The sequence below is a fragment of the Ahaetulla prasina genome, chromosome 8, assembly GCF_028640845.1.
Source record: "Ahaetulla prasina isolate Xishuangbanna chromosome 8, ASM2864084v1, whole genome shotgun sequence".
Classification (NCBI taxonomy): Eukaryota; Metazoa; Chordata; class Lepidosauria; order Squamata; family Colubridae; genus Ahaetulla; species Ahaetulla prasina.
The window spans coordinates 93,728,919-93,754,565 of NC_080546.1; the positions used below are offsets into that span (position 1 = coordinate 93,728,919).

The 25,647-nt window shown below is 42.0% G+C and overlaps 1 protein-coding gene across 2 annotated transcripts in view; it reads right to left on the reverse strand.

The window, feature by feature from the left end:
- SLIT2 (slit guidance ligand 2) overlaps positions 1 to 21,939 on the reverse strand; it is a 231,620-nt gene extending 209,681 nt beyond the window's left edge. For both annotated transcript variants that reach the window (XM_058193772.1, XM_058193773.1), the window contains exons 1-3: positions 21,634 to 21,939; positions 19,354 to 19,425; positions 18,216 to 18,287 (exon numbers count right to left, since the gene is read on the reverse strand). In XM_058193772.1, the coding sequence (XP_058049755.1) occupies positions 18,216 to 18,287; positions 19,354 to 19,425; positions 21,634 to 21,806 (317 nt within the window). In that variant the 5' untranslated portion in view covers positions 21,807 to 21,939. The remainder of the gene's footprint in view (positions 1 to 18,215; positions 18,288 to 19,353; positions 19,426 to 21,633) is intronic.
- Positions 21,940 to 25,647: the final 3,708 nt, after the last annotated feature.

The window sequence follows — 25,647 nt, forward strand, 5'->3', positions numbered from 1 at the left end:
CAGAGAAAACAATTATTGGTTTTGTATATTTTCCCTTGGGGGGGAGGGGATACATTTAAGGAAAACCTGGCTGTTCTTATTTTCAAAAGTTAAGCTTAGTTCTTCATTTTTTCAAATTCATTCTTTTAAAACTCACTGTCCTTTTTAAAGATGTCTTCCAAAAGACAAAAAGAGCATTGTCATTTAAAGCAATGCTACTTGTGCCCAGATTAAGGTGATATCCCAATTGACTGACTGACTGATCGATTGATTGATTGACTGACTGACTGAATGAATGAATATCCCAGTTTAAAAGCAAACATGCTCTGAACTGTAATAAGCAGATGACTGTGGTCATTGTGTAAAATTACACCTTATATGATTAAACCAAAGGGCAGAAGTTGTTTTGTCTGTTAGTCTGGCTTAGTGTGAGACTGTGGTGTTTAGTGCATTCATTGCACTAATCAATGCACATACAATAGTTCGCTAACAAAACTATTGGGATAAGTGTATCCTAAACAGAAAACATTTACAAAAACATAGAAGGGACCTGGGGTAAGTATGACCCACAGAGGTTGTTCAAGAAAAGGCTGCTAAGAAAGTCAGAGATCTGAATCAGGTACAGAATTCTACTCTCATGAGTAGAATCCAAAGCTGACCAAGACAAATTCCTTGTGTGTCCAATCACACTTGGCCAATAAAAATTCTATTCTATTCTATTCTATTCTATTCTATTCTATTCTATTCTATTCTATTCTATTCTTTGACCCAGAACATAACTTATTGTTCCATCACAATCAAGTCAAAAAAACATGAACACATCCAGAATTGGCACAAAGTCTAAACCAGAAATACATTTGTGCTACAAGTCGCTATTTTCTGAAGATTTTGCTCTACAGATTCAGACAAAAAGCCTTTTTCTGTAACTTGACTTGCTCCTGTCATCGTTACTCGTGTTTCAAAATTCCGTCCCCTTCATTTTCGGCTCCCAGTTAGTTCCACAGGAGAGCAAACTGGTATACTGTGCTCTACACAGTAGGGTATACTGGTGCTAAAAGGACACAGTGGCTCAGCAGTTAAAGGCACTGACCTTGTCAGCTGGAAAACTGTCTCCTGGCTTCGAGACCTGAGCGCAGGAGACGGGCTGAGCTCCCGTTCCATGCTCCAGCCCACCTAGCAGTTGGAAATGCAAGTAGATAAATTGATACCACTTTGGTGGGAAAGCAACGGCGTTCTGTTACTTCGGTGTATAATCATGCTAGCCGCATGACCACGGAAATATCCTCAGACAACGCTGGCTCCCTCGGTTAAGAAACAGTGAAGAGCACTGGCAGATACAACTGGATGGGGAAAACCTTTGCCTTTATACTGGTGGTACTAAGTAGCAGTTTGATATTAATACAGATAGTCCTCGACTAACAAATATTTGTTTAGCGACCATTTTAAGTTACAAAAGCACTGTCAAAGTGACTTATGGCTGATCCTCACACTTACAAACACTGCAACATCCCCACGGTCACATGACCCAAAATTCAGGCAATTTGCGTGTGTTTACAAGCGTTGCCGCATCCTGGATCTTCTCTCTGATCACCATTTGCAAGCAAAGTCAACGAGGCAAGCTGGACTTGCTTAATGCTTCATTTAACAAGTGCAGTGATTTGCAAAAAAAAAAAAAAGACTTTACTAATTTTGCTTAGCAACGTAAATCCCGATTCCAACTGTGGTCATTAAGTCAAGACTCTCTGTAAACTGTTTTGTGTTACAGTTCTTGGCCCAGTGACCCAGCTGCTCTTTTGAAAATAATTTGATTGGATTTACAGTAAAATAAAGACGCAGAAAACTGAAAGATGTGCATCAATTTCGAATGGAAATGAGTTCTTCTCTTTCAGCGTTCAGCCAACGTCCATTATAATGGTGTGAAATGTGATATTAGTTGCCGATTCAACGGTCATGACCGTTGCCATGAAAGCCCCCTCATTAATTTCCCTGGTGCACTGACCTGAATAAGCATTCTATAGAAGGGCTTCTTCATCAAAAGGAAGGAGGGGAATAGGAGATCCTTGAAGAGATGGGGAAGTAATTTACTCCATCATTGGGCTTAAAAAAAACCACACACCAATCCTGATTCAAAGATTTCTATCTCGGTTCTTTTCTTTTCTACTACTCGTAAACAGTTGTTGTTGTTGTTGTTCTTTGCTGCAAGCAAAAAATCTCGTACCAACTACTGTTCCTATTGTAGCCAGTTCCTGAATCTATTGCTTAGCATAACATGCTAGTAAGAGTATTTTAACTAAAGCCTATCGACTATTATAAACATATAGGGTTTTTTTTTTGGTTTTTTTTTATAAAGAAAGAAGTTTGCCATTGTAAAAGTAATACTGAAGCTAGCAAACTCAGGCAGCAAATGACCAATCACCAGTACTTCAATGTTACATTAATAAATGTGAGGCTTTTACAACTTAATTATTATTTTTTAAAATTAGGAAACTCTGACAATAAGCATAGCCAGAAGAGAATGCTGCAGGTATCTCTCAGACCTTATAATTCAAAAGCAGCTGCAATGGTTCAGATAACTGGCAAGACGAAAAATCCACATATTTTTCAGCTAGAATTTATATGGATCTTTCCTGCCAATGGCCTGGAGCAGGAACTGCCAAAGTGCAGAGATGTCAGAGTTTCAGCCAGTCAATATTTGAGCACCAACACAAAACTTTGCTGTGACTTGAATATAAAGATATGGAACTAGCAGCATTTTGAGCCACTGTCTAAAGCCAAAGTTAATACATAATAGCTACAAGCAATCACCTCTCGTCAATGAACTTCTTAATACTTGGGAAAGTACATTTTGCTCATATTCTAAACTCCATGTAGACTGCATGAAAAAGCATTCCTGGAACATACGAGAGGAAAGAAAGCCTATATATAGTATCTACAAAAGGAATTGTGTTTTGTTCTTGCTCTGTTTTGTTTTTGTTTCTTGGAACCTTATTAAAATCACAACCTTAATAAGATTTCTTGGAACCTTATTAAAATCTGCCTTAAAATTAAACAGAGAGCTGGGCTGTTACCAGCAAAGCCTCCATTTGTTATTTTAAGCAAGAGCAATAATATATAGGAAGCTAACACTTTTATCAAGGGTGGTTTTTCCTCCAGAAAATAATAAGATAAGATATAAGATAAGATAATAAAATAAATAAATAAAATAAAATAAAATAAATAAGAATAGAATAGAATAGAATAGAATAGAATAGAATAGAATAGAATAGAATAGAATAGAATAGAATAGAATAGAATAGAATAGAATTTTTTATTGGCCAAGTGTGATTGGACACACAAGGAATTTTGGTGCTTAAGCTCTCAGTGTACATAAAAGAAAAGATACATTTGTCAAGAATCATAAGGTACAACAGTAAAAAATAAAACAAAACAAAACAAAATGAAATAATGAAATGAAATAAATGAAATGAAATAAATGAAATAAATGAAATGAAATGAAATATACTATCAGGGCAATAGACATTTCCAGTCAGTAGATACACAGAGAAAAATAGGAGGGCCTGGCATGTTGCAAGGACACCCGATAGTTGAAGAACCAAAGGAGGCACTGGAAGAATATCTGAAGGACAGTGAAGAAGATGTACTGAAGGTAGTACAGATATCCCTCAACTTACTACAGTTCATTTAATGACCATTCAACTTTACAACGGCCCTGAAAAAAAGTGACTTAGGACCATTTTTCAGAGTTATGACCTTTGCAGCATCCCCACGTTCACGTGATCGAAATTCAGAGGCTCGGCAACCAACTCGTGTTTATGACAGTTGCAGTGTCCCGGGGTCACATGATCCCCTTTGGTCACCTTCAGACAAGCAAAGTCAACGGGGAAGCCAGATCCACTTAACAACCGGGTCACTAACTTAATCACTGGGCTACTAACTTAATCACTAAGTCCACTGCGGTGATTCACTTAACAACTGTGGCAAGGAAGGTCATAAAAAGGGGACAAAACTCACTTAACAAGCGTCTTATTAACAACAGAAATCTTGGACTCAATTGTGGTCATAAGTCAAGGGCTGCCTGTATACCGTGGAGACTTAGTGAGTATCAAGACAGACCAAACAAAGAACAGAAAAGGGACATGACAAAGCAAAGTGTTCCATGGCTAGCACACAGACAAAAAACTAGTGACGTATTCAGTATATATTGACAAGACCCGGCAGTGGCCAAGAGCAGTAGGGTTGGAGAGAGAAGAGCTTCTTCTGGCTGCAGAAGACCAAGGTCAAATGCATAGAAAGCCAGAACTGAGAAGACAGTTTTGCCGCTGCAAAGAAGCTGAAGAAACAGTGGACTGTCTGGTTAACTGTGGTACGAAGGTCCTTCAGATTGGCACAAGCAACAGCACTACAAAATAGCCACGATGGATGATGCCCTGGTCCTCTGAACCACCAGAGAAGATGCACGAAACAATCAACAACATCTTCAAAGGAATAAAATTCACAAGAGAAGAAGGAAGCAACACATCGCCTTTCTCGTGTATCTTTATCAGCAGAAGAATGGCGGCAAACGAGAAAAAAAAAGACAATTCTTTATCAGAAAGCAACTCACACTAACCAAGGACTAAACCCCCATTAGAGTTAGAGCCCAACGTCCCACAAGAGGAGCTGTGTAAGAGTTCTGTTTGGTGGAGTCCAGGTCAGGAAAAGGAAACAGATTGTCTATACCTCTTCCAGATGGATACCCCTGCAGCTTTATATCCAAAAGGCCCTGTCCATTCAGGGGCCTCTGGTGGCTCAGCAGACTAAGTTTGTCTGTTATTAACACAGCTGCCTGCAATTACTGCAAGTTCAAGTCCCACCAGGCCCAAGGTTGACTCAGCCTTCCATCCTTTATAAGGTAGGTAAAATGAGGACCCAGATTGTTGGAGGGGCAATACAAGTTGACTTTGTATATAATATACAAATGGATGAAGACTATTGCTTAACACAGTGTAAACGGGATATAAATTCAAATAAAAAAAAAAACCCAGGGCAGCACAAGCAACCCAGGCTATGGTCAGGATAACACGGCTATACATCAAAAACATCTCAGAAACAGCTCACAGATTATTACAACCACAAGGCATCCCCTCAGCATACAACCCAAACAAGAACATCTTCAAAGCTAAACCTAATCCAAGTCTAACCAAGGAAGTGCCAAGGAGAAAACAACACCCACACACACACACACGTCAACTCTGACAGGGCCAACTATGGTATAGAAAAAAAGAGAAGGATTCCCATCTGGCTCTGAAGATGTTACTTAGCCAGGGAATCAAAAAGCTGCAAGAAAACAACCAGGCTCAGAGAACACCAAGGACTTTGCAATGGAATTTAAGATCCCTTCTGTTCAATTTTATTTGATGATATCAAAAGTATCTTGAACTTATGCCAGGAAAAGGACCAGAAGAATCAATGTTTTCCATTCCTGGAACTTGAGTAGAGCCAGGTTATTTAACCAAGTTATCTTCAAAAAAAAAATAATCCAAAAACTTGCCTGGATTAGAATTGTACTCTCGTGGTTTTGCTCCTACACTATCACAGTGGCAGTGCTAGCAAGTGTGGCCCGTGTGCTGAAGGGTAGAGTAAGTTGATCCCGTCCTGTATTCCCGTGGTGTTCAGCATCTACTCTACATAAAACCACAGAGAGCTCTACTGTAATGGGTTGCAGTGACAGATCATTAAGTTGACGTTCTCCAGTGAGCTCTCTTTCCCCTTGTCAACTGTCTGCTGAGGCAGGAGACACACTGAACAGGTGTCTGAAGGCAACAGCCAAGTGGATAAACTGAGCTTCTATCTTAATTACCGTATATACTCGAGTATAAGCCAAGTTTTTCAGCACGTTTTTTGTGCTGAAAAACGTCCCCTCGGCTTATACTCGGGTCTATACGGCTTATACTCAAGTTTTTTTTTTTTTAAGCCCCTCGGCTTATACTCGAGTATATACGGCTTATACTCGAGTTTTTTTTTTCTTTTTTTCACATTTTACCGGACGGAAGCCCTGCCGGTGCAGTGAGAGGGCGGGGCGGGGGAGCCGCCAGCCTTCTCAGCTGAGGGAGGAGGGTTTCAACCGGTAGGTGCCTCATTTCCCACCCTCGGCTTATACTCGAGTCCCCAGTTTACCCCAGTTTTTGGGGTAAAATTGGGGACCTCGGCTTATACTCGGATCGGCTTATATTCGAGTATATACGGTAGATGTCAATTATTGGTCTATTGGATTGGGGTGCTGGCTTTCAACCCCACGTAGTCAAGTTACGACTCCATTATAGACCAAGTTTGAAGTCTGCAGATGTCATTATTTCTCCCTTTACTGTACAATGGAGTTCAGGTATGACTTGAAATATTTTTCATCGGCTCAGATTGGTCTGCCAGGAACAATCCTTATTTTATGAAGACAGATAACTACGGAGAAGATGAGTTTCCAAAATATCAAAGCCTGGGTTATTAATAGGGTGCTGCCCTTGAATGCAAAGCAACTTCAGATGATTTGGCATATGGTGAGCGATCTGATTTCTGGCTGGGGAACTGCTGGTTTCACCCCTCCAATAATTAAAAGCTTAATTCAATTTGCCTGATAGCTCAGACGCCCAGCTTTTGATGGCATCTGGTAAAAGCCACAACATCATCAAAATGACCCTGTGAGTATCACGATATCGCCATGCAACTGATCTGAATGTAATACTTGCACAATCTGAATGCTGACATTATATGACATACAATATATATCTATGGAGAGTCTCAATCATCCGGGTTACGGTTGCCCCAAAGTTGCTTTTCCAAAAAGTCACCTAGACTTTCTTGGGTTTTTCCTTGAAAATGTTTCCCTTCTCATCCAAGCAGCTTCTTCAGTTCTGAAGTTTATTAGATCTTCAAAACAGTTTCCTTGAAAATGTTTCGTTTCTCTGAACTGAAGCAGCTTCTTGGATGAGAAGCGAAACATTTTCAAAGAGAAAGAACGAGAAAATCCAGGCGCCTTTTGGAAAAGCATCTTTGGGACCTATGTGGCATATGACATCATTTGCTCCTCATTCTCCCTTTTGGAGGCTCATGTGATCTTCTCTTTAGAGGTCTATTTCACATGATGTATTTCACACCGATTAAACAGAAAATCTAAAATAAATAGCTAAATAAAAATGTTATGTTTACAGGCAAGTTCTTATAAACAAGTTAAGGCCATCAACCGTAAAGTATTCGTTTTTCTTCTTCCCTGAACATCCTACTTTGAAAAGAACAAGGGTATAAGATTGAAGTCAGTATTTATTTAGCATTTTGAAATGCAAAGAGTGTGGGTTGAATGGAGTCAATAAAACTGACTGACACGATCATGAATCCTCTTCAAGAGCAAATGCCAAATGCCTGTCCATTTGAAAAGCCAAAGTATTTTACAGGCTCTTCTGCCTTTCTCCCTGATCTTAGAAACTTCTAACCTACATGAAGACAACCTTTCAAGAAAGGAAAGGAAAGGAAAGGAAAGGAAAGGAAAGGAATGGAATGGAATGGAATAGAATAGAATAGAATAGAATAGAATAGAATAGAATAGAATAGAATAGAATAGAATAGAATAGAATAGAATAGAATAGAATAGAATAGAATAGAATTCTTTATTGGCCAAGTGTGATTGGACACACAAGGAATTTGTCTTCATGCATATGCTCTCAATGTACATAAAAGAAAAGATACCTTCATCAAGGTACAACACTTACAACACTTAATGATGGTCATAGGGTACAAATTTAACACTTAATGATACAACACTTAATGATAATAATACAGTACAAATAAGCAATCAGGAAACAATCAATATCAATATAATCATAAGGATTACTAGCAACAAAGTTACAGTCATACAGCCATAAGTGGAAGGAGATGGGTGATGGGAACGATGAGAAGATTAATAGTAGTGCAGATTTAGTAAATAGTTTGACAGTGTTGAGGGAATTATTTGTTTAGCAGAGTGATGGCCTTCGGGAAAAAACTGTTCTTGTGTTTAGTTGTTCTGGTGTACAGTGCTCTATAGCATCGTTTTGAGGGTAGGAGTTGAAACAGTTTATGTCCTGGATGTGAGGGATCTGTAAATATTTTCACGGCCCTCTTCTTGATTCCTGCAGTATACAAGTCCTCAATGGAAGGCAGGTTGGTAGCAATTATTTTTTCTGCAGTTCTAATTATCCTCTGAAGTCTGTGTCTTTCTTGTTGGGTTGCAGAACCAAACCAGACAGTTATAGAGGTGCAAATGACAGACTCAATCATTCCTCTGTAGAACTGGATCAGCAGCTCCTTGGGCAGTTTGTGCTTTCTGAGTTGGCGCAGAAAGAACATTCTTTGCTGTCCTTTTTGATGATGTTTTTGATGTTAGCTGTCCATTTTAGATCTTGCGATATGGTAGAGCCTAGAAATTTGAAGGTCTCTACTGTTGATACTGTGTTGTCTAGTATTGTGAGAGGTGGAAGTATGGAAGGGTTTCTCCTAAAGTCTACCACCATTTCTACGGTTTTGAGTGTGTTCAGTTCCAGATTGTTTTGGTTGCACCACAAGGCTAGTCATTCGACCTCCCGTCTGTATGCGGATTCATCATTGTCTCGAATGAGACAAGGTGTGCTACTCTTGGAGAAACATAAGTTTACTTTTGAAGAAATTCTAATGATTAGAAACACATAAGTACAGTGATTATGACTATATGACAGTAACTTTGTTGCTTATATCCTTATGATTTATATTGATATTGATTGGTTCTTGATTGCTTATTTGTACCCTATGACTATCATTAAGTGTTTTACCTTGGAATTCTTGATGATCTTGTCTTTTTATGTACACTGAGAGCATATGCACCAAAGACAAATTCCTTGTGTGTCCAATCACACTTGGCTAATAAAAAATTCTATTCTATTCTATTCTGTTCTATTCTATTCTATTCTATTCATGATACTCCTAAAAACAGTTTGATGGTTCTAATAAAAGAGAATATTTAGAGCTCGGGGTTGACATGAGGGGTCAGTGATCTCCCTGAGCAAGCTTGTTTTCTTGCAGATGTTTCATGACCCAACAAGGTAACATCTTCAGTGCTGATCATCATCATCATCATAATTATCACTGATGATGTTGTCTAGTTGGGTCATGAAATGTCTTCAAGAAAACAACCAAGTTCAGAGAGCACCCAGGACCTCCCCCCTTGGATAGTTCTTCTTAAAAGCTGAATTAGTGGCTACTAGAACATCTTGAAATGACAAGTTTTGTCTGGTTTATCGTATGCCAGCAGTCATATTAAAATCTCTTAATAAGATACCTGCTAGATATACTGGCCATCAGTTTCCTAGTCCCTAGCAAGCATTTCCATGGCAACAGACCAAAGTTGGTTAGAAGTTACAGGGACCGGCTCATATGCACAATATCAGATTGGGGAAAAGTGTTAACAATTATGCTCTGAGGGAAATTTTACAAACTTTTCCCAGTATTTTTAATTGTTGTTATTCAGCTCATCCACTGGCGCCTTAATTCCACTGGAGCCATTATTTTATGATGGTCACGAGTTATAATGCAAATTGTGGGCTCCATTACGGCCGGTAAGTCAAGAACTATCTGTTTTGGGGCTGCAAATATCTAGGCAACCACTAGAGGGCAGCGGTTAATTAACCTTTTCTATATCTTTTTGCTGCCATCTAGAGTCCATGTGGATTTTGTGACCCTAATTTGAAAGCCCAAACTATATACAAGTGTTCCTCAACTTATGACCACAACTGAGACCAAAATTTCTGTTGCTAAGTGAGCTTTGCCTCATAGATAATCCACAATTGTTAAATTAGTAACAAGGTTGTGAGGTGAATCTGACTTTGTTTGTCAGAAGGTTGCAAAAGGTAATGACGTGACCTCCGGGAGACTGCAGCCGTCATAAATATGAGTCGGTTGCCAAGCGTCTGAATTTTGATCACGTGACCACGGGGAGGCTGCACAGTTGTAAATGTGAAAAATGGTTTTAAGTCATTTTTTTCAGTGCTGTGAACAGACATTAAACGAAAGGTTGTAAATCAAGGAGTATAGGTATAGGTATTGTTGTGTCTCGTCCGATCTCACCACAGCCGGGGCCTTCTTATCTGCTTCCGAACACGGAGGAATGTCCTAGTATGCCTCCCGGCCCCAGCCCTGGCTCCATGCCCAGACAGGCTGAAGAGGAAGAAGTATCTCCAGCCCCCAGCGCTGGCTCCATGCCCAGACAGGCTGAAGAGGAGGAAGTATCTCCAGCCCCCAGCTCTGGCTCCATGCCCAGGCAAACGGAGCAACTAGACCCCTCCCCCTCCTCCACAGCATGTGAGCCTGAGGGAGGTCAATTGCCAACAGCTGCAGACTGGAGTGACCCTCGCGTCAGAAGACTTGATAGGCGGAGGCAACAGAAGGAAGGGAGGGGCAGGCCTGGATAAGTGCTGAGTCATGGAGCCACACCCCATGGCCTATATAAAGGACCTGCTTTCTGGCATTCCCTGAGTCAGGCAAAGTCTAAACATATCTTGCTGAAGTCACTTTCTGGTCTCCTGCCTGCCCTGAGGACTTTGCTAGGACTTTGGGCAGAGCTGCAGAGGCAAGCCTGATTCGGATTTCCCTGACCCGGCCGTCAGCGGAGGAGTGGGACACGACAGGTATATGTATGTGTATGTGTATGTGTATGTTTATATGTATATGTATATGTATATGATGTATATGATGTATATGTTGGGATGGATAGATGGACAGATACTACTTTCATGTTACATTCTCCAGCCACCAAAACACAAGGTTTTGCTTGTAGGCATTTTCTGTGTGTTCCATTCTTCATTCAGTAGAGAAGTTCACAATCTATGCCTCACATTTGCTAGCATAGCAAATATAGATTGAGCAGTTCTTCCGGTAGGACTATGAAACCCACTCGGCTCCCATCAAACCAGCTCCCTTAATAGGACCCAGGGGAGAGGAGGGCTGATCTAACTCCCAGAGCTTGTTCTTCATCTTCTATTTTGCAAACATAACGTCGGCAAACATGACGTGACAACGCAGCCTTCAATTGTACGTGCACTTCCTTGGTCGATTCACACTTTACAGTACAATTATTTAAATTGACTTATGAAAAGAGAAACCATCTCTAATACATTCTGATTAAAAAAAAAACAAGGTTCATAGAACAGACCCTACATCAACGAAATAGAACGATGTGGTGTCATTGAAAATTCGTGGGGGTGCAACAATGATAACTACCAAAGCTGGTCTAATTCTGCTAATATGAAATTTAAAAAATCAAAGAGAATGAGGAACCAATGAGGGAAAAGATCAGGATTTAAGCAGAATCCTACAGGGGTCTTATCAAAAAATTTTCCATCGTGTCAGTCATAATCCAGCATGAAGAATTGCTGGCAAGGAAAAATGTTCCTCCTGGACCCAGGAAATCAAGTGGGTTTCCTGGAGAGTGAGCCCTCGGTCTTATGTGTGCCGTGACACTTCTTTCACTCCCCAGATGTGTCAGGCAAACGTTCAAGTATCTATACCCCACATATCTTTTCATTTCTTACACTCTTTAGCAAATCATGTTTCTCAAATCAATGGCCTCACGATGTCCAATTTATGAAGCAGCCGGAGCTCTTGCAACAAACAAGACACAAGAAAAGAAATACATGACTTCATTCACTGCAATCTTATGGCCACAACATTTCCTCAAGGGTGGTAACCTCCAATTCTGCAGTTACAAAGAGATCCCAGTTTGTGCAGTAATTTAAAGGCCTCGGGCCAGACACTGAGTGATCACGAGTTCTAATCCAGCCTTAAATATGAAGCCTGCTGGGTGACTTTGGGCCAGTCACTCTCTCTCAGCCCCAGGAAGACGTCAATGGCATACCACATCCCAAAAGGCTGCCAAAAAATGTTGTTCGTGGGGTCACCAGGAATTAAAAACTGACTTGAAACCCCACACGTAAAAACAAGGAGCAGAACACACACCGTTCTAAATGCCGGGAGCATCTCTCTTTGCGCTGCTAACAAAGCCAAAGATTTCGTGGATTCTTCGCAGAGCCAAGGGTGGGAATTATATTCAAGGAGGAGCCGGCCCACTTATTTCCAGCAACGCCATGTAGTAAATCAAGAAACATTCTCTCGATCACCTACGTGGGTACGTATGCCAGCTCTGAGACAAACCGAACACGCATTTCACAGATGGCACCCTCTCCCAAGTACCCAAATGAACACCCAGGCAGCTGAAACTGTTACCCGCTGTGTATTACTATGCCTTTTCTCTCTCCATAGCAACCAGACAGCCATCCAATGCTCACAAAGGGATGGGGGTAAATCGTGCTTACGTCCTTGCAAGCAGGGGACCCTCTTAAATATGGCGGGGGGGGGGAGGAGAAGTTCCCGGTGCATCCTTTGTTTATCTTAACAATAACAAGGAGGGTTTGTCTCTCTCTCTCTCTCTCTCTCTCTCTCTGCATGTAGAGAAAAGTTTGGGAAGGGAAGGGCAGAAGGTAGCAAAACTCACATGGACCAACTATCAACAGTGAATCAACCTACTGAAAATTCAGACACAAGGAAAAACACCCTGGGTGTAAACAAGTCAAACAATTACCTAAATGCAGAGCAGTCATGTCAATCCATTTCTGACAGTCTCAATTATATTAGCCGACAGGAGTTCTTCTTCTCTGGAAAGCCGTGGTTGGAGGGTTATTAACCTGAAGCATCTTGTATGCCAAATCTTTGTCCTTCTGTTCAGCTACAGATACAGATTAAGAGAGTTGGAAGGGACCTTGTAGGTCATCTAGTCTAACCCCCTGCCCAAGCAGGAGACCCTATACCATTGCTGACAGAGGACAGTCCAGTCTCTTCTTGAAAGCCTCCAGTGATGAAGCTCCCAGAAATTCTGAAGGCAACTTCTGTTCCATCGGTTGATTGTTCTCTCTGTCAGAAATTTCCTCCTTATTTCCAGGTTGAATCTTTCCTTGGTCAGTTTCCTTCCATTATTCCTTGTCTGGCCTTCAGGTGCTTTGGAAAATAGCTTGACCTCCTCCTCTTGTTCAGTGTGGGGCTCCCTCACGCAGGGCTCTCTGGGACTTGCCCATATCTTCAGGAGAGGCCAGTACTCAGAAGACCAAAATGCCAGGGCTCTTCATGAGCCCTGCATGACAGAGACCATCTCTCCCCCTTCCTCAATACTCCCTGTCCCCTGAGAGCTCAGCATCACTTCCATGGTAGCTGTGAGAGGAGCCTGTCTTCCAATCACCTGTGTCAGTTGATGATGGCTATCTCAGTTACCATGCCCCATGAGGTGGCCTGTTTAGCTGAACGTGGCTGAACTCTGGAGCAAAGAGCATAGGATCACGGTTGGGAGTCTTCCTGAAGGCCACCTGGGGAAATCAAGGAATCTCCTTGGCAGAAGGAAAGTGCAAAGTCCTTTTCAGTATCGTTGGCCACTTTTATGAAGTATCCAGAATGGAGAAGTAGACTTGGTTTCCTTTAGATAAAAACCTACCCCCAAATCCATGGTTAAGCCTGGATACGTTTCTCTTTTTCATGAGCGTTTCCTACTATGCTTGGAGGGATTATATTGAACACAAACTGCTGGGCCTACCAAGTATCAGGATTAAAGAGAATGTAACAATGGGAGCCGGGTTTGAAGTATTTCATTCAATTTTTCTAGCAAGAACTTTTTCAAGTATTTTTTGCCTTTTTTTTCAAATATGCTAATATTTTTCAAGACACCTTTAAAGTAAAAAGAAAAAAACAACATATAACACAATTGCTCTATAATGTAGGGAAAGACTTAAAAATGAAGCTGAGTAGGAAATGACACCATAAGGTGGCCCGGAGCTTGGATGTTCCTCTTACTTGTCTTCCGCTGACCTTAAAACCGCATAAAGAGATAGGAGTTACTCCCTTTCCCCAGGAACATCTTATGTTTATTGCTCTCTTAGCAAATGACTCACACTCATATCAAAACATGGATCAATGCAACATGGTGCATTTTGGATCTTGATTATCGGGACTGTCAATTAAACCTAACAACAAATTATTAGCCACATTCCACAAGAAAGAGAAGGAAATGTGTCGAGTTAGGCCTTGGGAAAACCATGTTTCGCTTCCATGGCAGATCAGCTAGCTTTAACCAAAGAGATTAAACTAACACCTTTTTCTTGGGAAAGCTACCTTCCCAACCTCTGAATAAGAAGTGAACTCTTAACGTGCTTTCCTTCCAGGTAGCTCCTATTATTGTTAGAATGTTAATTGTTCATATAATCTGTTTTCTTCAAAAAGACACATTCCGTAAATGTATGTGTGTATCTGTACACAGAATATTGTGATATACACTATATATACAGAATCACTGACAGGGGGAGAACCTTCTGTTCTAAATTCTGCGTTGATGTTATTAAACTAGTCGGTTACTAAACGCCCTCCCTCCCTCTCTAAGAAGTATCTAAAGATGAGAAAGAATTACAAGACTTATCTGATTTCTATGGGAAAGACCTGCTAGTCTTGAATTCATCCCAGTTCCATTAAAACCATTCAAGCTAATATCCATAATCACATCTTATGCACAACCAGCCTTCACAAGTTCAACTACTGTAGCAACTCCTAAACAAAAGGTTTTTTCAACATGGAATGATTATTGAAGAGATGGAAATCTGAGATGCACAGCTATTGTTAGATTCCTAGCTACATTAAGATAACAAAAATGTTCACTCCTTGTCATTTCATAGACCAATTATGGGACAACCAATTTTTTGCTCTCAAGATAATCTTTTCTTTCAGATTCTCCATGCAATATTTATGTCTGTCCATCATAGCATTTCAACATTGAGCTGGTCCCTTCCATGCCCACATAGTATAAAATCCCAGCAGTTACCATATTGATTTTTTTTAATTTGCATTTATATCCCGCCCTTCTCCGAAGACTCAGGGCGGCTTACACTATGTTAGCAATAGTCTTCATCCTATTTGTATATTTATATACAAAGTCAACTTATTGCCCCCAACAATCTGGGTCCTCATTTTACCTACCTTATAAAGGATGGAAGGCTGAGTCAACCTTGGGCCTGGTGGGACTAGAACCTGCAGTAATTGCAAGCAGCTGTGCTAATAACAGACTGTCTTAGCAGTCTGAGCCACAGAGGCCCCTGATGTAAAAGATTGATGTAAAAGATGGAATTGGCTGTTTTGTTATGTTGTTACAATAGTATACTTTCTTTGAATGCAGGCTGTTTGAGAACCACAGGAGCAACCGGCCAGAAACCAAACCTTATCTTAAAACCCTGTTCCCTGAAATAAATAGAAAACTCATTGTCAAAACTGCAAAACATCCTAGCCAGGTACTTTGTATTCAGTATTAATCAAAGGAACAGATCAAAAAGTATCTTCAGCTCTACAGTTGGTTTACAAAACACCTTGAACGATTCTTAACATAAACGTGCTACCAAAAACCTTCTTACAACCAGAGGTGGGTTTCAGCAGGTTCTGACCTAGTTCTGGAGAACAAGTAGTGGAAATTTTGAGTAGTTCTGAGAACCAGTAGTAAAAATTCTGACTGGCCCCGCCCCTATCTATTCTCTGCCTCCCGAGTCCCAGTTGATTGGGAGGAAATGGGGATTTTGCAGTAACCTTCCCCTGCCACACCCACCAGGCCACGCTCACAGAACCGGTAGTAAAAAAATTTGAAACCCACCATTGTTTACAACCCTTAAAACATCATACCTTAAAAAAGAGAATCTATTATCAGCAGCTTCTATTACATAAACATGGAAATTGTCAAAACTAAAAATCATATTTTACTCTTAACTTGCTGTTAGCCAGTATCTAGGCAGTTCCAAGAATTGTGGCCTGCATGAACTTCCATTCCAAATTATATTTCCCTTCTGAAACAATTCAGTCTTAGCCCCTTGTACAACAAATATCCATGACTATATCCAAAGAGGGTAAAAAATAAAATATTAAATATCTTAGGACAATATTTTGGAACACATTTCATGACATACAATTTTAATTTGTTATGAGATCAAAACCTTGTAAGAGTATGAAAGGACTTATTTAATAATATACCCAAGGAAATGTTTGCGTTCAAGTTTTTTATGGATGCCAACCAACAAATAAGAATGTTATTTGTTTTGAGTGTTCAAAAAGGAGCTACGCAACCTATAAGCTGTAAAATTTCCTGTGGTCACTTCCCTCAGTGCTCAACTAGGTGTCTACTGTATCTAATGCTGTGGTGGGAATTTTACATTTTTAAAAACAAATCAAAGATAATTTCCTTGGGAGCGAATTTGGTACACTGGTTAAGGCATTAAGCTAGGAACTGAGAAGCCATGAGTTTTAGTCTCATTTTAGACACCAGCTTGTGACTTTGGGCCAGTCCCTCTCTCCCAGCCCTACGAAGCAGGCAATGGGAAGCTACTTTTGAAATCTTGCAAAGAAAATTGCAGGCATTGTTAGACAGGAGTCAAGTTTGACTCAAAGGTTACATGTCTGTCTGTCTGTCTATGATAGTTCTATAAGAGGAAAGCAATAAGCAGGATCTCCATACAATTACAAAGAGAAATTTGTCTCTAAGCTTTCTTTCTATCCACTCTTATATAGGGATATAATAAATCTCAAAGGGCTGCCTCCATACAAATACCTTCTTCTTTCTTTGCATCTATACAGAAAACCAACCTGTTCTTCACTATTGTAACTCTTCCTCAAAGAGTGACTTAATGCACTCTGCCTTTTGAGTAATAACCCCTAAAAGACCCTTCTAACATGAGAAAAGTGGAACAGAGGAAAAAACTGCATCCATACGCAGGATTTTTTTTTTAAAAAAAAAAAGACAAAACAAGAACAAAGACAAAACAACGTTTGTACAACTAAAGTGTTGTTTTAAAAAAGTGGGAATGTAAGCAAAGCACACAGCTATGGGCCCATATGGAAATACTTTCACAATTTAAATCCTAAAGCTTAAGTGCTACCAAAATCAATATCCACACCACCAAGGTACAACTTTCAGAGAAGTTAGCTAAGGAATGTGCAAGTAAACACTTAAAAGGAACAGGGTAAATCTCTCTGTGTTTTACCACCAACTAATTACTTAAACTAACCATCTTCTATTTTGTTTATATCCAATTCAATGCAAATATCATTTACTTAAAGTTGATCCCTTTTTGGTCTTTTTTCCCCTTTTAAACAATAGTTGAATTTATCACACCACTTCACAAGTTCTTACTTCCAATTCTTCAACTAATAAAGGAGAACATTTGTAGCTCAGGGCTGACATGAGGGGTTCTTGGTGCTCCTTGAACTTGCTCATTTTCTTGCAGACACCTCATGACCCAAACTAGGTAACATCATCAGTGCTACTCCTATTTTTATCCATCATCGGTTCTTTATCTTATCCATCATCCACCCACTAGACTGATAATGTTACCTAGTTTGGGTAATGAGACATCTGCAAGAAAACAAGCAAGCTCAGACAGCATCAAGGACCCCTCAACTCTTCCAACTGTTTACTTTGTTTAAGGCAAGGGATATGGAAAGCTACAAAGAACCAACACTTTATGGAACCAATGGAGGAGCTGGCACCCGGGTCTGGCGAAAGCTGGGCAGTATGGACATTGTTGAATAGACTGCGCACAGAGATTCAGAAACAGAATCCAGAAACAAGATCCAGAGACACTCTGAACAAATGGGGCTACCCGGTGGCTTTGCCCTCTGCAATTGTGGTGACAGGCAGACAACAACACATGTGTATACCTGCCCTTTGTGTCCCGATCAGTGTACACCTGGGAACCTCATGGCAGAACGCAAGTCATGTTGCTAGTTTCTGGGAAGAGCGGTTCATATTTTAATTTTGTATTTTATATTCTACGTCATATACTATGCCTTATTTTAATTGGGAGGCTTCTGACCTGAATAAACAAACCAAGTGGGTATATCAACATATATACTATGGTTAAATTACACCATTATCAGAAGTAATTTCAGCAGAAAAATTGTTTTTGTGCCTTTTGATTGTTTGTAAGTCAAACCGCCAAGTTTCTCTTACAAATATATATTTTTCTTTCAAAGAATGGAATCCACGTTTGCAATCATACTTGCTGGCAAGCAAATATTACCCTGCACTGGTTTCAATAAGTAATCTGTGTGGATTAACCAGAGAAGCAAAAAAGGGAAAGAAGGAAACAACATCAACTTGCTTTCTATATTTAAAATTAATTTTTAAAAAAACTTACAGTCTCTCCAACTCTTTTAAGTCTTGAAATGCTCCTCTCTCAATTGTAGTTATCTTGTTTTCCATGAGTTGACTGAAATGCAGAATAAAATGCTTTGAAACTCCAGCAATCAAACAGTGATTAGCACCAATTATTACAATACTTGGCACTGGATACTCTTACAGTCACTTCTCCTTATTAACTCTGCAATTCTCACTCTATTCTTAACTTTTCATCCAATTTAATGTGTTAAGCCTGTCACATGATATTGCAGTGTCACTTAGAGAGAAACCAAACTCTCCATTCTTTTAAAGAGAGAGAGGGAGAGGGAGAGAGAGAGAGAGAGAGTCCTTAAGCCTGTTTAAGAAATTCAGGGGTCAGAGGTGAGGAAAATAGATGTCTTAACTACAAAAAGGCAAAGGTACTGTTTAATGACAAAATGTAGAAATATGTACCGAGCCAAATCTATGAAGCTCCTCTTTAATGAAAGTACATTGTAAAAACACAAAGCTTGTTTTATTTTACAATAGAAGAGTCACAGGAATGATATCTCTCCATTGTTTGAAACTTTTCATTTTTAATCCAGGACGGACAAATAAATTGGAGAAATTAGTTACAGTTAAGGCCTAGCGTTGAACAATTTTCTGTTACTAGTGAGAATTACTCTTCACAGATGATCATATAGACACAGACACAATCCAAATGTATCTCCTAAAGCAGAAGTTTTTCAAGAGCCCAATAACTAGTTAAAAATTTAATTTGAACCAGAAAACAATCTATGGTACTCTTTGCTGAATTTCATCATGTTAAATTTATTTACGTAAGTTATCCCAAATGTTCAATGTATTAAAAAAATACTTTCTGATTACAATATATTCTGTTCCATGTGGATTGCTAAAACAATATTCATTTTTGAAATTTCACATATTTTGCAATATTTATAACTACAAGGAGTAATATAAAATCACAAGTGGTTACAATCCAGACTTCTATTATGGCAGTCTTCCAAACTTTTAAGTCCTCTTACAACTGCTTTTTCTTTTACAATGTAGCTGTTGTTATTTGAGACGTTGATTAATTTTTAAAAAGAATCCTATTCGTTGAAAAAACTATTTCGCATAGGACTGAAGTTCAGTAATAAAATTCAAGAAAAACTTACAGAACACGAAGATGTCTTAGACCAGCAAAATCCGTTTTTGTGATCCTTGTGATATTATTTCCATTAAGATCCCTAAGAAAAACACATCAGCAGTAAAATTAGACACTCCATGAACATTAGCATGCTTCTTAATGTTTCTAATAATCTAGAAATGGTTTGTGGCATACATGAAGATTAGTACTTATGCTAATTTTTGCAAATATTCATGAAAAGTTAAGTTGCAATTCTCTAAAAAAACAAAATGTAATCGGATAAATTTTGCTTTGCTCTCATTTGCTGAAAAACAGTAATTCCAAGGACTATTTTCAATAATTTGGCTTCTCATGACATGAATAGTTACGATTATTAACTTTTGTTTATGTTTCTACAGAGTTGTTTTCTTACAGGAATAACCTGGTGATTATGTAACAGATTAAAAAAATCAAGAGACATTTGTACTGATAAGATTGCGGGAGACAATTTCAGGATAAAGAGAAAGCAGAAGAGTTTCAATCATGTGCCAGGATATCTAACATGATATATAGTGAGTTTTCTCCAGTATATTATATATAAACACCTACACTGTTAAACTAATACTTCTACTGATGAAGGTAAAATGACACAGTATTAATAACAATGAAGTTTTGTTAAAAAGGCCGCCCAAGTTAAGTCTTAGAAAATTTGCTGCAACTGTAATATGCAAACAGAATTGAACAATCATGGAAAAGTTTTTCTTTTGTGTGCAAAAATTCATTTTGTCCGTCATAAATGAAATGGTCCTATACTTTGGGGTATATTATTGAGAAATAACTTTATATGGAAAGTAATTTTGAAATTTATGGAATATTGTTTAAGGAAAGGAAACGGGATAATTAGCACACTCCTTTAAGAGGAGTCGGTACTGTACAAGCCACAAGCAATCCACACACAGAGAGATTTTTGTTTTTACCAGAGTTTATGAGTCACTTTTAGGTTTTCCCTCTCACTCCCTGAAAAACAATTTTTCACCTATTTCCACTTTTTTCCCAATTGCTTAAATAAAAATCCGCAAAAGCAATAGAACCTGTTTTAAATAGCACTCAATGTGCTTTTCATAATGTAACAAGCAGAATTTTTCAGCGTGGACTCCAGATAATCTTTTCTCAATGTTTCCTCTCAATTTGGAATCATAAACTTTGTTCGGGCAGTGATGAAACAATCTTAAAACAATTTAATATTTTAGCTAGATCTCCGAGTCTCTTCTGAAAACAGACCTTCTGCACTTCCAAGCCCACCACCAACCCGTCTATATTGCTGATAAGAAAGAATTTCATTTCGAAGAAGACAGTTTGCCATTTTTCCTTTTGGAGGGGAAACTGCCTGGCTTACACCAAAGGCCTCCCTGCCAGATTAACCCTGGTGGCGATTCAGATGATGAAGGTGACCGAAACTAGAAAACGATATTCAAGGAAGGGCTGAACCCGGCTACTCCGGCTGGGATTTTTATCCTTCCAGACTGAAGGATTATAAATGACACTTCCTAGTTAAAAACCCTACTGAACTCCCCTTGGGGGTTTTCTACAAGCAATCTCCCCGGCACTGATATGTTTTTCTGGAAAAAGGTGGCGTCTTTTCCATCAAGTGGAGAAAGCAAAGGAAGAAGCAGAAATGAGGGACGAGCCAAAGTCCAGCTCCAGCTCACCTAAGCGGCCATTCCCCCCCCCCATAAAGCCCCCATTGTCTTAATTTTGGGGGGCGAGGGGCAACGGGGTGGGGAGGGGACTAAGTAAGGGCCGCTGCTTCCAGGGATCTGAACCCTCTTCCTTCCTCCGGGGAGCCCCGAGAGGAGCTGCAGCGGGCAGGAGGGGCAGTGAAGGGGGATCGAGTCCCTTATTCAGCCCGAAGGATGGAAGGAAGGAGGAAGGAAGGAAGGAAGGAAGGAGGGAGGAAAGGAAAGGAAGGCAGGGGCTGCCCAGAGCGCTTCGCTCGCTGCCCGCGAGGAACCGCCGCGCTTGGGCGGCTGCGGGGGGGGGGTGGGAGCGTGGGGGTGGTAAAATAGACCCCGCTCTCTGCTGGGCGGGCGGTGTTGCCAGAAAGGAGGGAGTGCGAGAGAGAGCGAAAGGAGGAGAGAGGCGAGAGAAGGAGGAAAGGAAGAGCTCGGCGGAGCCCCGCACAAGCGGCTCCGAGGGCAAAGCGCAGGCGGGCCCGGGACGCAGCCCACTTCCCCGCCGGCAGCCCCGGTGGAGGCGAGCGGAGGGCGCGCCGGCCTGAAGCCCCCCGCCCGTCCCCCGGCTGGCTGGCTGGCTCCCCGGGGCCACTTACAGCCTCTCGGCGTGGCGGGGCAGGTTCCTGGGGACGGTGCGCAGGGCCAGCCCGTGGCAGTCCACGCTGGGGCCGGAGCAGGAGCAGGGCGGCGGGCAGGGCTGGGCGCCCCCCCGGCCCGGCCGGAGCAGGAGCAGCAGCAGCAGCAGCAGCCAAGCCGGCAGCAACTTCATGGTGTCCGCGCGGCGCCCCTCAGCCGCCTCCTCCGCCTCCCGCGCGGCCAAGTCCCGCGGCGTCCCCGAGGGATGCGGCGCCGTCGCCGCCCGAGAAAAGCCGCCTCGCTCTGGGCTCGCGCCCTCCTCAGCCGCCGGGCCAGACCCTCCCGGCTAGACGCCGCCGCGGCCGGAGCCCCGCCGCGCCGCTCGCAGCAGCCCCGTCTGCCCGCCGCTCCCGCCGCCGCCGCCGCCGCCCGCCCCGCACTGCATTGCGACCCTCCGAGCAGCGGCGCGGCTCCCGGGCGGAGCAGCCTCCTCCTCACGCGGCCGGCGCCGGCAGCCGCAGCAACCGCAGGAGCCGCATCGTGGCGCGGGAGCAGCCCCGTCCGCGAGCGCCCCGTCCGTGCCCGCCTCGGTCGCCCCTCTGCCCGCAGCCCCGCGCAGCCCCCGCGCAGCGGCCGAGCCGGTCCCGGCAGGTAAGGCCCCGCCCAGCGCCCACAAGCCCCGCCCACGCCGCTCGGCCGGCGGGAGGGGGAGGGACAAGGGGCGGGCGGAGGCCCCGCCCACCCGCCGCCCGCCCCTCCCCGCCGCTCGCCGCTGCCCGCCGGTGCCTCAGGTGAGCCGAGAGCGGGCAGGTGCGGCGCTGCCCTCCAGGAGGCTCCTCGGCGGCGGCGCCCGCTCGGCACTCACCCTCCTCCGTCCGCCGCGCTCGGGCTCGGGACATCCCGCGGCTCGGCGAGCGCTCTTCTCCGGCTGGGAGACGCGGGGCGGCGGCGGACGCGAAAGGGGACCGGCCGGAAGGCCGAGGGGGGCGAGCCGGTTGCCTCCTTTGCCCGCGCGGACCTCCGTCCCTCGTGGCCGCGGCAAGAGCCGCCGCTTCTGTGGAGGCCCCCCGGGATCGTCCAGCCGAGGCGGGGTCTGGCTGCTCGGGCTGCGTGGAGCCGGCCTGCCGAGCGGAGTCCTGCCTGGGAAGAGGCTGCGAGGTGAAGCCCCGTTGGGATGAATGGATGAAGGTGGAGAAGCGGCCGCCCTGGGCTGCCTGAGGGGGCGCTGGAAAGAACAAGCTCTGCTGCTTAGTGGGGGACCCCCGTCCATTCCCCCCCCCCCAAAAAAAGAAAAGCCTTCTGCTTCACTGACCTTCATCTTGTGACAGGTGAAAGTAAGTTGAGTTTAAGGAACCCTCTGAAAACGTCAAGTACATCACCAGAAAACAGAACTAATTTCTAATTATATCTGGATTTAAAGCATGGAACGTATTTTGCGCCTTCTTACAACGTTGCTTACTCTTTTAACTTTTTCTAATAAAAGTGTCCTTTTGTGGTGACTCCGCAAGTCGTTTTCTTTTTTTTGTCTTGAGAAGTTCTGTGGCTGTTTTCAAAACATTTTGAGGCGGTCATGAGGATACAAAAGATGTGTGTTAAATCTTGAAAGTACAACAACCACAGGCAGCTGCAGTGCCCTCCTTTTATGTTTTAATTAGTAAAACATCAGGTCCCAACAAGTTCCGTATTAAATAATGAAAAAAACTGATTTCTGTAACAATTTGTATATAGTTATAAAATTTAGTTATTTGAGTTAATTATATAGGTATCTCTTAATATACTGGATTCTTCTGATCCATAAACACCTCATTACACAGGTAGCAATTATTTCAAAACCGTAGTTTCTAAATTATGCTGTTGGAAAATAAACACACTTAAGCCTACTGTTCTGTCCGGAAATTTTTGAAATTACAGCTCGTGACTTGTTGAGGTTGGTTGGTTGTGCCTCTTTAACTGTTGTCACTTTTTATTGATTATTGTTTGAAAGACAAAATTCTGTAACTTTTTGGAAGAGGTGCCATAAACTATGCAATGCCTACGTCCTTGTAACAAACTTTTTTTAAAAAAAATCTGCACATCTTAGAGATGGAACTCATTCGAAGGATCTTATGAGGATAGATAATTCTGTGCCTTTCAATTTCAATCAGTATTTCTTCATTGGACTCTGAATTTTAAATGCCCTTGGGATTGTAGTGTTTATCTTACACTCATTTATTTTGTAGTATTTCTGCCATTCTGATCAGAATCACAAATGCCTCCTTCCAGGACTTTCTATGCACACTTTCCATCATAAATGAGAAGACGTTGACTTTATTGAGCAGAAAGGTATGTTTCATTTTTATATATATATAAATATATATATATGTAGATCTTTGGTTATTCGGGTTTTCTCCCGCGTAAAATTGGAAGTGTCTTGGCGACGTTTCGACGAAGTCTCATTCGTCATCTTCAGGCTTCAGCTTCGTGCTTCTGGGAGCAATGTGTGACTGCAGCTGTTTCTTCCTTTTTAACTGCTAGTGAGGGTTTGAACTGATTGGGTGGGAGCTTGGCTGTGCTCTGATTGGATGGCGGTTTTTTGGTGCTCTGATTGGATGGGGGTGTGTCCTCTTTGGGTGGGGGCTTGGTTGTGCTCAGATTAGTCTGAGCTGCAGGGGGATTTGAGCTGGTGAGCTTCACAGCTGTTGTCCAGCTTTGTGTTCGCGGTCGTGCCACATCTTCACAGTGGGTGTCAGTCTGCTGCATGTATGGATTGGAGGGGTTTGAAATGGCCAATGTTGCAGCTGCGGTCTGGCTTCTGGTCCTTAATCGTGCTTCATGATCAGTGTGGGTTTGGGTCTGCTTTCTGGGTGGATGTGTGGTGGTGACATCCTGTGTGGACCTCGTGAGTGTGGGTCTGGTGTCATTCCTCGTGTTAGGGACACGTTTGTCAATAAGGGCAGGTTTCCAAATGGCTGGTAGGTGGGAGGTATCATCTCGTTTGTTCATGCTGTGTGGGCATTTTTCTATCTCGATGGCTTCTCACACATTGCTCCCAGAAGCACAAAGCTGAAGCCTGAAGATGACGAATGAGACTTCGTCGAAACGTCGCCAAGACACTTCCAATTTTACGCAGGAGAAAACCCGAATAACCAAAGAACACCCGCGAAAACCTCAGAAAACATTATATATATATAATATATATTTATTTTTATATATATAATATATATTTGCTCCTAGAAGCACAAAGCTGAAGCCTGAAGATGACGAATGAGACTTCATCGAAACGTCACCAGGACACTTCCAATTTTACGTGGGAGAAAACCCGAATAACCAAAGACCTACATACAAACACCCGCGAAAACCTCAGAAAACATATATATATAAACAATATATATACATATATTGTGAGGCTCACAATGGAGATTCTGACCCAGAGCGATGTGAATAAATGTTCAGAGGCCCGATAATTACATTGCTATAGCTGTAGAAAGAGCATTTCATATGGAAGTTTGCCAGAGAAAGATCCTTGGGAGGTGAACATGGGACACCCTCCCAATACACCTCCCTAAATCCCTCTGTTATCAGTCTTTTCCATTTGGTTAACCTTTTCTTTGTTATGATGAGCTCAAATCTCTGAAAAGCCTGGGATAGTGTATTACGAGACAAAAAGGCAGGGCAGGGTTTTACTCTTCTCAGAATAGACATTGGAATTTCGGCAAATGGTTTTCCGAACACTTCTCATAATGCAGATGTGGCAAGAGGTCTTGCAAAATGACGCATCTCCCAGATGTTCTGCTTGCTGCATGTCTCAATCATAGTATCAATCATGCAGTTCTCTGTTGGGAACAACAGCACAAAGATAAAAAGTTGCTTTTGCATTGCAAAAGCAACTCAGGCTGGAAAGTTGGCTCTTTAGATATCAAGTATTTCCCTGGCGCTTGACAATTATTATGAAATGAGTTCCATAATAATTGTCAAGCACTGGGGAAATCGGGAGATTCAGGCAACTCAAATAAGTATAAAAATGTATTGCAAGCTTAAGTTCTCTACAAGAATCT